Source organism: Zosterops lateralis (genome assembly GCF_965231275.1).
Source record: "Zosterops lateralis genome assembly, chromosome: 24".
NCBI lineage: Eukaryota > Metazoa > Chordata > Aves > Passeriformes > Zosteropidae > Zosterops > Zosterops lateralis.
The window spans coordinates 3,713,593-3,728,724 of record NC_139784.1 but is presented as its reverse complement, the minus strand read 5'-3'; the positions used below and the strand labels follow the sequence as shown (position 1 = coordinate 3,728,724).

Below are 15,132 nucleotides of genomic sequence, written 5' to 3'. Positions count from 1 at the left end.
GGAAGGTTTTGTTATGCTTTTAATTAACATTTGAAACACATAAGGCATATGGTAACATTTGACAGAGGAGCAGTACACATTGTAGTCATGTAAACAGCAGTGCCGCAGTTGTCTTCTGTCCAACTTGGTTACACGCACAAAGCGAAATATATTTCTTAAACAAAAGATTTGCTATGTGTCTGTAGGATGAGCATCACTCATATCACAAATCTGCAAATCACCACAATTGAGACAGTACAGACCAGACCATATGCTGTAAGAGGCTCACTCAGAGTCTAACACGTTTCACATCATGCTCATGTACTACTTGCCAAAACACTTTGCCATCACGAGGGCTCAGCACACCAGAGTGGTTTAACACCTATGATAGCAGCTGTCAGCAGGCCAGGATCCTGCACCAGCTGAAGCCTCAAACACACAGTGCTTCCTACTTCTCCCTGGCCAATCAATTCTAGTTTAATACAGGTGTCTGGAACGAAACATAGAGCTGAACTCCTTCCCAGAGCACTTGGCAGAGGCCACCTCTGCTCCCTACCCCTCCTGCAGCCAGCTTGCAACACAAGTGAGCTTCAGAGAACCAAAGAGTCAAAAATGTGGCAACTGCTGCCTGGTGACAGCAAAGGAGTGGCACTTTGTCCAAGGCCAGCAGCACCAGGCTGGGAGGCCACTACAGCAATGACAGGAGAGGCACTCACACCGAGCCCCCCGCAGCAGGCAGGGCTGTGACAGCCTCATCAGCTCCTTACACATCCACTTGGACTCCTCATGGCACAACCTTTGAGTCAGACAATCAGTAAAAGAAACATTAAATTGCACTTCTGGAATGGCACACATGATTAAGTACAGGAATCTCTCAGTTCCTCAGTAGCACAACTTTCCCCTAAACAAGCAACATTGAATGGAATGGTTTTTTATCCTAGGGTTTCGTTTTGGTTTTTTTGCTTTGGTCCTTAGTATACAAACCGGCTGGTTAACTTGATTAAGACACTTGAAGTTGTTTGATATAGGTTCTATACTTATTGGCCCATAAAAAAGAAAAGTAAAAAACCAAAACACAACCAACCACCCACCTAGAGCAGAGCATTGAGTTGGGGTGGAGGATTGCAAGGTTACATTTAATCTTTGTCTTCCTGTGGAAAACACTGTTGCTACCAAGAGACACAAAATAGCCAGTGCTGAGCTGGAACAGGCAGTAACTGTTTGGCATTCCTACCTTGATAAGGGCTACAGGAATTTCTAGGTAGAAGACATGTGAGCCCGAAGAGAGCCAGGAGCTAGGATTGTTTCCAAAGAGCCAAGGCTAGAGCAGCTGATAAAGCCTCACTCAAGGCTCACTCTGGAGCCAAACAGCTGCCCTGGGAGAGACAAGGGCTTTACAACAGGTCTCGTGGACTGGGGGGTACAGAACCAGCAGGTCAGCCCCAGAAAGGCTGGAACAGCTGGAGAGAGAACAGCTAATTCACAGAAAGTCCAACAACATCACCAGTGTTCACAAAACAGAGCTAGTAAGAGTCAAAAGAGGGTTTTGGCAATACTTCGAAAGGCCAGAATGGAAAAGGCCCCAGTGACTTCCTGGTCATGCAGCAGAAGGCACCGAGGTGCTGTTTCCCGTGGCACTGAGGAGGCAGCAGGGCAGAAGGGGCTGGGAGAGCCCTGCCAGACCCAAGGCCGTCCACGTAAGGCACTGAGCACCAGGCTGGCTCAGAATAAAGCAGGGAGAGGATGTTACTGTGAAACACACCATAATAGCTTCCCCTTTTACAATGGAGCAGAGCCGAAGACGTGCAGGGTTGTGTGCCTTTTGAGCATGCTGCCCTGCCCTTCATCAAGGTGAAGTCCAGTTTCTCAGAGGAACAGGTCCAGACTTTCCATTTCAGCAATTTAGACAGTCCTTCTGTTTTCACACCTGGTAAAGTAGCATTAGACACTGTTGGATTCAATCTAAATTAGCACAACTGGGCAGGCTGAAATAAGCAGCAAGATTTTGGACTCAGAAAGGTAAAAAGTTGTGCTTGAGAGTTCCGTCAGCCTGTGTTTATGAAGTTCAAGAGATGAATTGACAAGGGTCTGTGAGAGGACTCCAGCACTCAGCTCTGAGGTTGTGGGGAACAGGGTTGTTGCAATATTTAAAGTTAGTCAGGGCAACACCCCTGGGAGTTGTGCCTATGCATTTCTAAAGAACTCTGGACTGAGCCCAAGCACCTGAAGCACAAGCTGCACTGACAGCCAGGAGTCCCAGTGGAGCAGGCTGAGGGAGAAGCCAGAGAGGAACCCCATCCCTGTGTGGTGTGGGCTCTCTGGGGTGGTGGTGGGGCTGTGTGCCCAGTGGGTACCTGCCCTCCTTGGGCACTGGGCCCTCCCTGTGGGCCACTTAAGCAGGATTCTGGTCTGAAGGTTTTGCTTCTGGAGCACGAGTTCTTCCATGATGGGCAGCTCTTCTTGGTGCCCTTGGGTTTACCATTTCAAATCCAACATGAAGCCCAAAAGCCCACCACGCCTACAATCCATGACAAGCAAACACCAGAGTTGCCCAGGGCTGCAAGCAGGGTCCAGTGGGAAGGACAGCATCACACAGGACTCAGGTGCTCACAGAGCTGGCTTGGGTCTCTACACAGCTCCGTTTCCAAGTGCACACAAGGAGACAAAAGTAAAGAGAAATACAGTTCTGGTATAGGGAGGAGCATCCCAGGCAGCTCCTGAACCCTCAGCACTGGAACCCCAAGACACAGATTCAGGGGAGGAAGAGTCAAGCCCTGCTGCAGCAAATGAGCTGCGACACAATGGAAAACTGCTCAGAATATGCAGGTTAAGAGGCTTGACACACAGCTGGGCTGTTTATCAATCACCTTACTGCTACCCTGACAAGAGCTTTGCTAACCAGTGTGCCACAGGAAGAGCCAGCCCAGACTGCTGGGCAGGCAGCCCACACGACTGGCTCTTGAAAGTTACTTCCCAAACTGCAACATCTCCTCAGTGCACAGGGCACTGCACAAAGCATTAACAGGGGATTGTTTCCACCTCAATGAAGTCCAATTCAATACTGCAGCCCTTGGAAATACAAAGACAAGGGTGAAGCCCTAACAATATGAACTTGGAGCCCAACGTAATAAAGCACAGAGCCAACATCAATTGTTCCAGTCGTTTGAGACACAGTTGAGTCCTTATGGTCTCTAAGAATCAGACACTGCTCAGATCTCTCTATACAATTTGGAAATAGAAAATGGACAGAATCAGGTTACCTAATTGAAACTTTTCTTCTGTAGTCAGACATAGCCTAGCCCAGCCTGTGACTGCAAATGAAGTATAATATGCCATAGACTCCAAATTGCCAGGATGGTCAAGGCAAAAACAACATGAGCTGTTACTATCTGGCTGTGTTAGTGGCCTTCAAAAAGCAGAGGGAATAGAGCCAGGTTAGTGTGAACAGAAGAGAAACCCCTGCTTGAATTAAACTAGGCCAGCTGTGGTTTTCCTTTGGCTGTGGAGGAAACATCCTACATTTGGCCAATCCTCTGCTGAACGGGATTCCCAAATCTGACAGTGCAAATGCTTCAGCAGGGCTCAGTTTCTGCAGAGAGAGTTGGCAGTTGTTAGAGTACATTTTGCCTTTACAGTGACAGGCTGTGCAGTCACCAACTGCTTGGAAGCTTCAGCCTCACTGCCAGAGAAAAATAAGGTTAGTCTGGAAATTCAGTGGAGAAGCAAGCAGCTAGAAAACAGAATTAAATAAACAGGCTTCAAAAGAGAGAGCAGGAGGCATATCTATCTGGCAAAGGGTCAGTCACAACAAGAGCATGCAAACCTCATCTGAATGATAACCATGATGTTCCTGTACTGGTGAAAGATGGAAGATACTGATCTGTCCATTTCCAGGTTCCCAAAGAGATCAGGGAATTAAATCATGAATTCATAATCTGCATACATCTCCTTAGTTCTCTGCTTTTTTAGATTCTTCCTTGGGTGCTTCAGGAACCAGGATGACTTTTCCAACATTCTTCTTTTCTTGCATCTGCTTCATAGCCTCTGCCACCTGGAAGCAAAATGAGCCTGGTAAGACCCCCACCCACTGCAGAGTGCATCCCTGCCCTTCCTGGGCCCCTCAGCAGCCCCAGACCAGCCTGGGGCAGCTTTCCTGGCAGCTCAAACAAGTCACAAGCATTAAGGTGCCTCTGCACAGGTGTGCTTTGGACAGAAAAACCAAAAGGACACCCCAAAAGGCCCACAGGAAACTATCCTCAAGAATTCACTTAGCCCAACCTTAACACACACAAGGATGCTCTGCTCACACAAATGTGGAAGTGGTGTGTGTCACCACAGCTTCCTCTGAAAAGGAAGGAATGCAGCCACCTGCCAGGAAGACAAAGCCTCTACCAGCTACACAAAACAATATATGCACAGAATTGTATCATTATTATAATTAGTTTTAAGCATCTGGGCCAGGCATGAATTTAAAGCTTTCTTTAAGCCTTTGCATCAGACTAGATCTCAGGTATGAACACTGACTGATCATCACTACATTCTTTGCTCCCATGCAGCAAGTCCTGCCCCACCATAGGATTCCCAGGGGAAGAGCTTTACTGCCTGGACACATCAGTGTAATAACTCTGAGCAGAGCAGAGCTGCTGAAAACCCTGCTGCTCCCTTCTAATATCCTCATTCTGCTTCATTGCCTGGGCTCTTTTGCACCCTTGGAAGGGCAGCAACCACCTTCCCATCTGTCTGCTTAATTACAGGGTACAGACTCAGGGCATACTCCAGCCTGATGTCTAACCCAGCCCCCTCCTGGCTGCTGCTGCCCGTGGAGCACAGCTGAGCACCTGCCCTGCTCCACAGGGACACTGTCTGGCACTGCCCAGCCCCGTGCACTGGAGCAGAACAGCCCAGCCACTTTACTCAGCCTTAATATTTTAAAAGGAATAAGGCACTGAGAACAAACAGATGGTTATTAGACATTTTCAACAGTTCAGGCCCCATGAACAAGGTCCTCACTCTGTACCACTGGCTGTACATTAGCTGAGACTCACCTGATCAAAGGGCCATACAGAATCTATTTTGGGCTTGATTTTGCCTTGCGTGTACAGGTTAACCAGCTTGGCTACAACACCTCCCAGAAGCTCAACTTCTTCATCCATATATCCAAGATGGTAGCCACACACAGCCTTGTTCTGGCTTAGGAGCTGCAGGGCAGTGATGCTGAACTGGTTCCACCAGGTTTTAGCCATAGCCATGAGGTTCTTCTTCTGCCCAGTGAGCAGGTTTGCCACACCTGAAAAGAAGGGAAGTCACAGGAAAGTTGGAACACAGCACAAGAGGCAATGGGCATCCCATGGAACAGGTCACACACACAGGGGAACAGCCACTGAGCATAGTGAGGGACAGAGCTGAGAGCTGGACCACAGCACAACCTGCCCAGTCGACCTTCAATGGAAACAGGCACTTGCCTCAGCCTCAAGATACTCAGAATTTGGATTATCAGCACTCATATGGCAAAAATGCAGAACAACTACTCTCTTTGGCCCTCCTAAGGGAGCAGCAGTGCAGCTGGACTGGAGGTGCTGGCAGAGGTAAAAAAGGGTTACAAGTGACATCCAGCCAGGCTGGCAGGACAGCTTTCCCCTTCTCCTACAGCCCTGCTTCTTCAGGGGAATCACACATTGCAGTGGCTGGAACAACCAAAGCAGCACACTGGTGCAAGTGTCTGGAATCCCACTGGGGGTTGTGTGAGGGCTTTGTCTATGGGACAAAATCACAGTGTTCCAGGGCTGGGGAATGGAGAGATAAGTATTCAGTAGCCTCAAACCTCATCTCCCACACATCCTCTAAAAGAAAAGCAAGGCTGTGCATTAACTCAGCCTAGACAAAGCAGCTATGCCAGTATTCCTCCCTGAGGACATTCCAGCTTCCCCTGCAGGCACCAGCTTTTACTCCAAGAGAGATTTCACCATGAGAGGGAAGAGCCTTGGAGCCTGTGGACACAGCTCTGGGGACAAGACACAAATCTCACTCCCTTCAGTGTTTCACCAAGCCAAAGCATCCTGAAGACCTTAATGAAACAACAGAACTACAACACACGGTGCAGTGAGGAATAGTGATGCTCCCTGACAGCCATGCAGCCAGACACAGAGCATTCCTGTGTGGATCCCATTCCACCATCACACAGTCCCTGGCTTTGGGCACCTTGCTCACACTTACCGTAAGTAATGAGTTTGCCCATCGGCTTCAACAGGTTAAAAGCTTTGGTTGTGTCAGATCCTCCCAGAGGGTCCAGGACAATGTCAACACCTAGAGAGGGAATTGGAAGTAAATAGAAGTTTCTTTGCAATTGAATGGAATGCAGGACAGTTGCAGAAGTCCTCCAGCACACCTCACCTTTGGGAGAGATTTTCCGGATCTCCTCTGCGTAATCCATCGTTCGGTAGTCGATGGGGTGAGCAACCCCACTCTCCTTGAGTGACTCGTGCTTGGAGGCAGATGCTGTGCCAAAAATGGTGACATTTTCTACAGTCTTGCACAGCTGGATGGCAGCAGTTCCCACACCACCTGAAAATCAGCAGTGGGAAAGATTTAGAAGTCCCAGCAGTCAGAAAAACCTCTGATCAGATAAATTATGCCTGCCTGTACCAATGACACAGCACAGCAGTCTGGGGAATAGAGGCTCTGCCTGGTGAGGTGATGCCTGGGACACACTGGGAGAGACTGACCCCAGCTGCTGGGAAATGGGGTCGGCAGGAAGCCTGAATCTCTGCTGGGTGACATTGTGTCAGTCCAGCCCCATTCCAACCATTTCCTCACCCATCTCACTTATTCAGAAGCTGCATGGTGAAACCAGAGTCTCAGCATGATCTGGCAAGAACTACTTACCTGCAGCCATGTGGATGAGGACACTCTGGTTGGGTCTCAGATTTCCAAAGTCAAACAGAACCATGTAGGCAGTGATGTAGTTGACAAGAAGAGCAGCAGCTTCCTCGAAGCTCATCCCCTCAGGCATTGGGAAGGTGTGACTGGCCGGCACATTCACCACTTCTTGCCAGAGCCCTGACCTGGCCAGGACCATCACCTTATCACCGACCTAAAATCAGAGGACAAGGTGGTCTGAAACAAGCTCTTGAGGCCAGCAGAAGCCATCAGACCCTTGCCCTGGGTCAGAGCTAGTGCACACACCCTGTTCTCTGTGCAGAGGCCTGCAGGGACTGCAGCAGGACTCAGGCAGGAGATCACAGCCTGCTCCCTCCTCACCAGGAGACTGCAGCACAGCACCTCCCACCACACAGCAGGAACCTCAGAGAGACCACAGGCACTGCAGGCTCTGCCTTTGTAGTGGTACCCAAACCCAAACTGTGGTTACCCAAACCAACCACTGGATCCATGCTGGATCCTCAACAAGGCAAGAGGGATGAGGACCGTGTCCAGCCCTCCTTGCTAAAGCTAAGAAGTCTAAGCACCAAAAAATATTACTGCTGCTCCCTGTAAGGATCATCCTGTCAAGAGACAGGAGCCTTTGGGAAACGTTTAGTAGCATCAACCACAGAAAATGCATGTCCAAACTTAGGAAAACCTCCTGAATCTGAGCCACGGGGCCGTGCCCAGCTCCTCCCGCGGCACCGGCCCCTCAGCCCGGCCCGTGAGGCGGCAGCGCTCCCGTCATCCCGGGGATTCCTGCCCGCCCTACCCCTTTGTCCCCGGCCTTTGTCCGCCGCCCCGTCACCGCCGAAGCCTCTGCGGGTGGGACCGGACGGTCCCCGGCGGGGGCTCAGCGCTGCCGGGCCCGCCCCGACGGGAGTCCCGGCCCGGGGACGGCCACCAGCGCGCCGGGGGAGCGGCCGGGGCTGCGGGCACCGGGCAGGGCAGGGCAGGGGCGGGTCGGGGCCCAAGGGCCGGGCCGCCCTCACCTGTCGGTCGCGGACGCCTTCGCCGAGGGCGCGCACGGTGCCGGCGCACTCCATGCCGGGGCAGACGGGCGGCGGCGGCAGCCGGTCGTACAGGCCCTGCCGAGCCATCAGGTCGGCGAAATTGAGGCCGCAGGCGCGGACGGTGACCGAGACCTCCCCGGGCCGCGGGTCGGCGCCGCGCCGCGCCTGCACCTTCAGCTTGTCGTAGCCGCCGAAGCCCGTCAGCACCAGCGCCCGGTGCTCCGCGGGCTCCCCGCCGCCCTGGGGGGGCTCGGGGCCGGGGGCCGGCTCGGGGGCGGCGGCGGCCAGGGCCGGCTCGGCGGACATGGCGGAGCGGAGCGGAGCGGAGCGGGAGAGCGGCGGCTGCGGGCGGCGGCGGGCGGCGGCGGGCGGGGCAGGGCCGGGGCGGAGCGGGGCGGGCGGGGCGGGGCGGGGCAGGGCTCCCGCTCAGCCCCCGGGCCCGCTCCCTCGGCCCCCGCCGCCACCGACCGTCCTCTTCACCCCGCCTGTTTTGCCTGTTTTGTCTTTTTTATTCCTTTTTTTTTTTTTTTTTTTTTTTTTTTTTTTTTTTTTTTTTCGCTAAATGATTCCTTTTTTCGAGCAAACACGCTGCTTGCGCGCTTCCTGGGAACATGGCTGCGATGGCTGGAGCATCACTTCATCACTTCCCCGAGTTACTTGTACGATTTATAGCGCGGAAATCCTGACACTTCGGGCAGTTTGGGGGCCTGGCCCTGCGGTGGCTGCGGGCGGCGGGGAGGGGGCACGGGCTGCGCAGGTCGGAGGGAGGAGCGGAGTTTAGTGGTGCGACTAAAGGAAAATAAATTAGGCAGCGTATGCGGACAGATCGCCGAACTCAGCCTCCCTTCCTGCCAGCAGACATCAGCCTCCTCCATGAGCTCACTGCTCGAATCCCTGCTCGGCTCCCAGATCTCACAGTTACCACCGGGAATGTGGACTCGGTGCCATTTTGTGTGTGCAGAGCACTGGAGAATCCACACCTCAGTTCTGTGGTCTTGGTGAGCCCACCCCTAACAACACTGCAGCGTGACTGCTCAACGAGCAAATCTGAGAGCCCCCGAACCAGAAAAAAAAAAAAAAAATATATATATATATATATATATATACAGACCACCTGGAGGATAATCAGTGTGCTGGGAAATCCCTGTGTCATTCCCAAGCCAAGCAAAGCCCAGCACAGTGCCTGCGCAGGGCAGGGCAGGGCAGGGCAGTCCCAGCGCTGTGACAGCTCTGGCTGGAGCAGCAAAGCCCGGCAATCCAGGGACTGCACTGCCCGCACCAGTCCCAGCGGGGCTGCCGAGCTCTGCAGGGCTGTGGTGTGCCCTGCAGGCCCCGCTCCGGGCCGGGCTGCAGGAGCTCTGCAGGGCTGTGGTGTGCCCCGCAGGGCCCCGCTCCGGGCCGGGCTGCAGGAGCTCTGCAGGGCTGTGGCTGTGCCCCGCAGGGCCCCGCTCCGGGCCGGGCTGCAGGAGCTCTGCAGGGCTGTGGCTGTGCCCTGCAGGGCCCTGCTCCGGGCCGGGCTGCAGGAGCTCTGCGGGGCTGTGGCGTGCCCCGCAGGGCCCCGCTCCGGGCCGGGCTGCCCTGGCACTGGCAGCGTCTGGGGCTGCTCAGGAAGAGGAGCACAAAGACAGGAAAGGAGGCAGCAGGACAGAGCCCCTGCACATCATGCAGCTCTGCCGTGTGGCAGATTTATGGGTGTTGGGGTGGCTGCGGTGGGAACAAGGAGGAGACTCAAGTTCAGTTGCACGGCAGGAGCACAGACTGGCTTTACCCTTTGTTTGCCGCTGGTCAGCTCTGAGAAATACGGGTGTTCCTTCCTGATGTGTGGGCATTTCCCACATCCCAGATTAGAAAGAAGCAGTCAAAACAATCCTTTATCTTCTACTGCTCTTCCTAGGAGCTTTCCAGCCTTTCTTTCTGTGATTTATATTCACAGCTGTCAGGGCTCTGGTGGTGGCTGAAACACACTGGTCCAAAGGGAGCCTCTATTGGCCCCAGAGTTCAGGGGATGACCCCCAGAGGCTGAGTGGTCGGTGAAAGCAGTGGATTTGGGAAGTCAGATTACTCTTCTGCAAGACTGCTCCAGCTGTGTGAAGCTCTGGAGCAGATTGGACAGGACAGGGACACTTCTGCACAGTGGCAAGTCTCTGTGTTTGGGCAGGATGCTCTTTCTGCGTTGGTCTCTTTCATGTTCCTGAGTCAGTTTTTCCTTATCAGCTCAGTCAGTAACATTTTCCCTGTAAATCCCTACCCCCTTCACTTTGTGTCCTGCTGGGGTAGTTTTCTCACTGTATTGGAGCAGCAGGGTTAAGGTCAGTCCTGGCTTGCTGCTGCTCTGGAATTGGTGTGAGTGAAGGTGTTTTGGGGAGCAGCCAAGGAGGTGCTGGTGTGTGGCCATGGGCTGGGCATTTGCAGCTGCCACACTCTGAGCTTGCTGACCTGGGAGTCCATCCCAGCAGGTGCCCACTGGGGACAGGACACTGGGGCAGAACAGCAAGGGAACATTAGCTAGATAAAACTGTTTTTCCCAGTGGAATTGGTGCTAACTTCTCCAGCCCATTTTTCAGCAAGCTCTCCAAATGTGAGCTTTTGCTGCCCAGAAGCACATGGGCAAGGGCCCTTCTGAATGGTGCTGACCTGTGATTTACTGCCAGAAGTGGGCACAGGCCACCAAGGTAACTGCTCTCATTTTCTCCCTGCCAGACACTCAGCTTTCCAGCAGCCCTGCACCTCCCTGTCAGCTGCTGTCCTGCTTTTTCCAGCCTCCTGCCGTCCCCCCAATCCCCTGGAAGGTGTTCAGGAGGATGTGCCACTGTAGAAGCAGTGCCAGCTCCCCTGCCTGGCCCTTTGCTCCTTGTCCTTTTATTTCCACAAAGGGCTCTAGCACTCCCTCTCCTCTGCTCTCAAGGACATTTTAACAGTGACCAGGCAGAAGATTAAAAAAAAACAACCAAAATCAACAAACTGGCAGCAGTTTTCTTGTCAGCAGCCAGCTGCCTGTGCCAGCTCCCAGGGCTCTCTCAGGACAGATCCCCAGAGGCTCAGGCCCACAAAAGCCTTACCCCACAGGGGACAGGGCTTCCTGAGACCCCACTGGTGGTCAGGGGCTGGCTGTTGGATGTGGGGTGGCTGCATGCCACAGGTGAGGTGCTCTGGCCCTGACCTGGTGCCACCATCCCTCCCTTCTGCTCTGCTGGGGAGCCCCCCTGCTCCCTGTCCCCCCAGCTGCAGGCTTGGGAAGCAGCTGTGGGGCTGCAGTCAGTCCCCATGGGGTGTTGGGACCCACACACACACTTTCAGGGCCCTACAGTTTGGTATCCTGCCTCTACAGCAAGTGTTGACTTTGATTCATCTACCTGGATTTGTTAGGAACTCAAGAGAAAGATTCCTCCTGCCTCTGTGCTGCCTTTTCTTCACCTGTGTGTGCAGCGTGTGAGGATGCACAGGGAAGAAGACAGAGACAAGATGTCCCACCTGCCTCACACGTACCAGGAGTGCTGTGCCTCCTGGGTGACACTGTGCCTGTATCACAGTAAATTACATTTAGATTTGACAGGTGGAGCAGCAGGTGGAAGAGATCTGACACAAGCCCTCAGACATACCTGCCACTCACAGCTGCAGTTCCCTGCGCTGCTGTTTTGATCACAGAGACAAATTGAAGCACTTGTCAAGTGCTAACTGAGGCTCGGTGGACGGTGGCTCATCCTCGCACTGGCAGCAGACTGAAGGAATCCTCCCAGCACAGAGCATCCTTCCCACAAGGCATGGACTGTGGGAATTCTCCAGCCCCTTCCCCTGCACCAGCCCAGCAGCAGAGGCTGTGGATGTGCAGCATGAGGGGCTGGCATGAGGCCAGCTTCCAGGTGTGCACAGAACAGCATCCCACTGTGTCCTCCTCTGGAAGGAGGCATTTTCTCCACTGCAGTCCCTGAAGAAATCATGTGAAATGAGAATCAGTCTCCTTAGCTTCAACCGTATGGCACAACATCAATAATTTACTGACAATTATTATCCCCAAATTACAGGCTTAGCACATCCACATGCTGTGCATCCCTGAGAACCCCATTATCTGGTCAGCGTGTCTTACCTCGCTGAAAATGCACAGACTTGCCTCTGTGTGCTGAGGCTTTCTGGGGTTCAGCAGGCAGGACTGGGCAGTGTGGCTATGCCTTGGATCAAGATCTGGGTTTCTCTGCACCACCACCATCTCTGCTGCTGTCTGAGAGCCCTGGCTCTCGGCAGGTTCTGGCACTGCTGTGCTTCAGCAGCACCAGCTGCTCGATGTTTCCCTGCCTCACCCCAGGAACAGGAGCAGTTCTGCAGAGAAAAGCAAGGGTGGGACTGAAACACACCAGGGCACAGAGGCAAGACCCTCACCCGAGCCCAGGCTGGCTGGAGCAGCCCCACAGAGAAGCCCCATCCCTCAGATGCAGCAGGGACCTTCCCACCAGCCTGCAGCCCCACAGGCACAGACATTCACAGCCTGGAGGATGCTGCCTCACTGTGTTGGGCCTGCAGAAAGGAAGACTTTACAAACTGCTTTTTCTCCAATTTGTGTTTGGGATATGCAATTCATTTTTAAAATTAAATGGAAAGGAAACAGAAGGTTTGAGGGTTTATTTCTGCTCATCCCTTGTCCACCCCACCTCCACCACTCTCCACATGAAAAATGATTGCAAAACTGAAGGTATGATTTCAAATGTGAAGGCAGTGGAGATCACTCCTCCTGCTGTAGAAGCCACTTCCACTGAGCACCTCTGCCAGGGAGGGCTCAGCTGGGCTTGCTCTGTCACCCTGCAGAGCTGGAACTGCAGCCATACAGGCAGCCCTGGCAGGAAGGGAGGGATGGGAACCATGTGTGGGTGCTGCACTGCCTCCACCCAGAGCGAGGCAAAGGGCAAGGACAAGGACAAGGCCAGCACAGCTCTGGGAGCTGCAGTTCAAGTATTTGGATCCAGCCCAGGACAGGGTGTGTGTGGCAAGGAGGTTTCTACACCCAAGAGGACAGAACCAGCCACTTTCCTCCTCCCACCCTAAGTCTCCTTTTATGCTTTCATGCTGCAGTTCCCCTCCAAGGAGCCTGTCAGGGCTCCTGAGGTGGATGGGGCTGTGGTGGTTCTGTTCCTGGAGGAGAACAACCAGCTGTGGCCAACCCATGGAGTCCCCTAGACTCCCCATTTCTCTCCAGCTGCCACTGGGCCTGATGAACCCTGAGGAGAGATGTCTGGAGAGAGAAAGGGGGAGAAAAAGGAGCTGCTCACCTCCAGAGGAGTGCTTCAGAGGCTCCAGATCACTGTCTCAATACACAGAAATCCACAGCAGTAATTGAAGCACTGTGCTACCTCAGCCTCTATCACACATGCTCTGACTGCAGCCTTTCCAGCAGAAGCCTTGGCAGTTGAATGCCTCCTTGCTTTAATCCTCGAGATTGCTGAAGGATGCTGCTTTCATCTGATAGCATTTATGGACTGTTATAATGAGCTTTGGTTTGCTGAGATAAATTAAATTGCTCACCCAGAGGTGCAAACTTCATTAATGCCAGCAGTGAGTCAGATCAGCACTATTCTAGTCCAGAATGTAAACAGGCTGGACACATGAAAGGGGATTTGGCTGGGATTCTTTTTCTCTTTCTTTTTTTAACCTTCCTAATTGCTGCTGATTTGTATTCTTTTGCTGCATCTCTACTGCTTTTCTACCTCTTTATCTTCTAGGGGAAAGCAACAAATAACACACCACTCTGGGTGAATGATTTAACTCCAAGTGTTCATAGTTAGCAATACTCTACAGCCTGCCCTGGATGGTTTCTAGCTCTTTTGCATATTTGACAAGTCCAAAAAGATACTTAAGACTAGATCTGGTAAGACACTAAAGTGTCCCTTATTTCTGTCCCAGCCTGGGAAATGAGACATTGCACATTGAGACAAATGTCAGAAGATGGGTAAAAAGTGAGCAATCATCATAAAAATCCAGGAAACTGTCACTGTATGGTGCGATGAGCAGGAGCTCTGTCTGTGATCCCAGGGTGGCACCAGTGCACCTCTCACCAGGTGTATCTGCGCTTCTTGCAGGGCCCATGGCCATGTAACAGACTACAGAACATTGCTCACTCAGTAATTCACTTTTGAATTACTCACCACGTTTGAAGTTCAGTCCAGAGCCTGTGATTTGGCTGTACAGAACCAAACTTTGGGGCTCTGCAGACCAGAACAAGATGTCACAGGCCCCAGGTTTCAGGCTGTGGGTCCTTCAGTGAAAGTTGGCTTCTCACAGTTTATTTTTCCCACTGCAGGATGTCTTCCAGTTTCTCTGTACAGAAAACGGCATAAATATAACACAATGAATTTAATTCATAATGAGCAATTAAGACCCCGAGAGGGCGGATCAGCAAGGGAGGATCCAGCCACTGGGGAAGCACTTCCAGGAGCAAATGTGTGAGAGCCATCTGTCGCCTCTCCACACACAGTGACAGTCACAGCACGGCTCTGCAGCGACTCGGAAAATTCACACCGTGATGAAGGGCTGTTGAATACATTCTGTGAGTGCTGCCTGCCAAGGGGTGCTCTGCACTGAAGGGGATGTGAGGCTCAGCAGTGATGGCTCCCAGCTTGCTGCCTCTCCCTCTCCTGAAGGAAGATGTAGCTGTTGGGTCTGCAGAGGTCTGAGCACTCCCTGCAGAGAGCGTCCTGCCTCCACTGAAGCAGGTTTTAAACAGTCTCATGGCTGGGAGCAAAAACCTGATTCCTACTGAGAGACATGGTGAAGCCCTGTCAGAAAGGGCATTGGCCAGGGGAAAACCTTGCTCCAGGTGACACTGATGAATACACTGCACTCCTTTACCTGCAGTCACAAGACAATGAACTTTCCTTTCCATTCTTCTGCATAAAAATGGAGTGACATGCACACATATAAGTAGGCAAAAAATCACTACAGGCCTTATGAAACCTGTCACAGGCTCCTTTCCCCAGGGAGGGTTGGAGGAAACAAGCATGAGACAGTCACTCATCATTTTGCTTAAGACAAGGCTGGGAGGCCCAGGGACGCTGCAGCAAAACCCACAGCAAAGCTGCAGAACAAAGAATGAACTGAGCCAGCTCCTGGCCCACAAAATGCAGGAATCAGATCAGTTGAGGACAGGAGCTACAGGGATTCCAGGACTACCTCACCTCCTTGGACCACTCCATCCTTTCAGCTTTCAGGTGTTCTCTGGTATGTGACAATGGGGTGG

The 15,132-nt window shown here is 52.7% G+C and overlaps 1 protein-coding gene across 1 annotated transcript; it reads right to left on the bottom strand.

The window, feature by feature from the left end:
* Position 1: 1 nt before the first annotated feature.
* On the bottom strand, positions 2 to 8,638 carry VAT1 (vesicle amine transport 1). Its single transcript, XM_083877654.1, has 6 exons — positions 7,890 to 8,638; positions 6,862 to 7,069; positions 6,370 to 6,540; positions 6,193 to 6,282; positions 5,025 to 5,266; positions 2 to 4,030 (listed from the first exon to the last, which is right to left on the bottom strand). Exons 1-6 carry the CDS (start codon positions 8,214 to 8,216, stop codon positions 3,929 to 3,931), a joined length of 1,140 nt encoding a protein of 379 aa, XP_083733780.1. The 5' UTR covers positions 8,217 to 8,638; the 3' UTR covers positions 2 to 3,928.
* Between the last annotated feature and the right edge of the window lie 6,494 nt (positions 8,639 to 15,132).

Bases quoted from the DNA above. Each gene is read 5' to 3' on its own strand.
- VAT1 (XM_083877654.1), bottom strand. From the start codon at position 8,216: ATGTCCGCCGAGCCGGCCCTGGCCGCCGCCGCCCCCGAGCCGGCCCCC. The intron at 7,070-7,889 runs GTGAGGGCGGCC...CTCTGATTTTAG, and splicing joins AAGGCGTCCGCGACCGACAG to GTCGGTGATAAGGTGATGGT. The intron at 6,283-6,369 runs GTGAGGTGTGCT...TTCCCTCTCTAG, and splicing joins CCGGAAAATCTCTCCCAAAG to GTGTTGACATTGTCCTGGAC.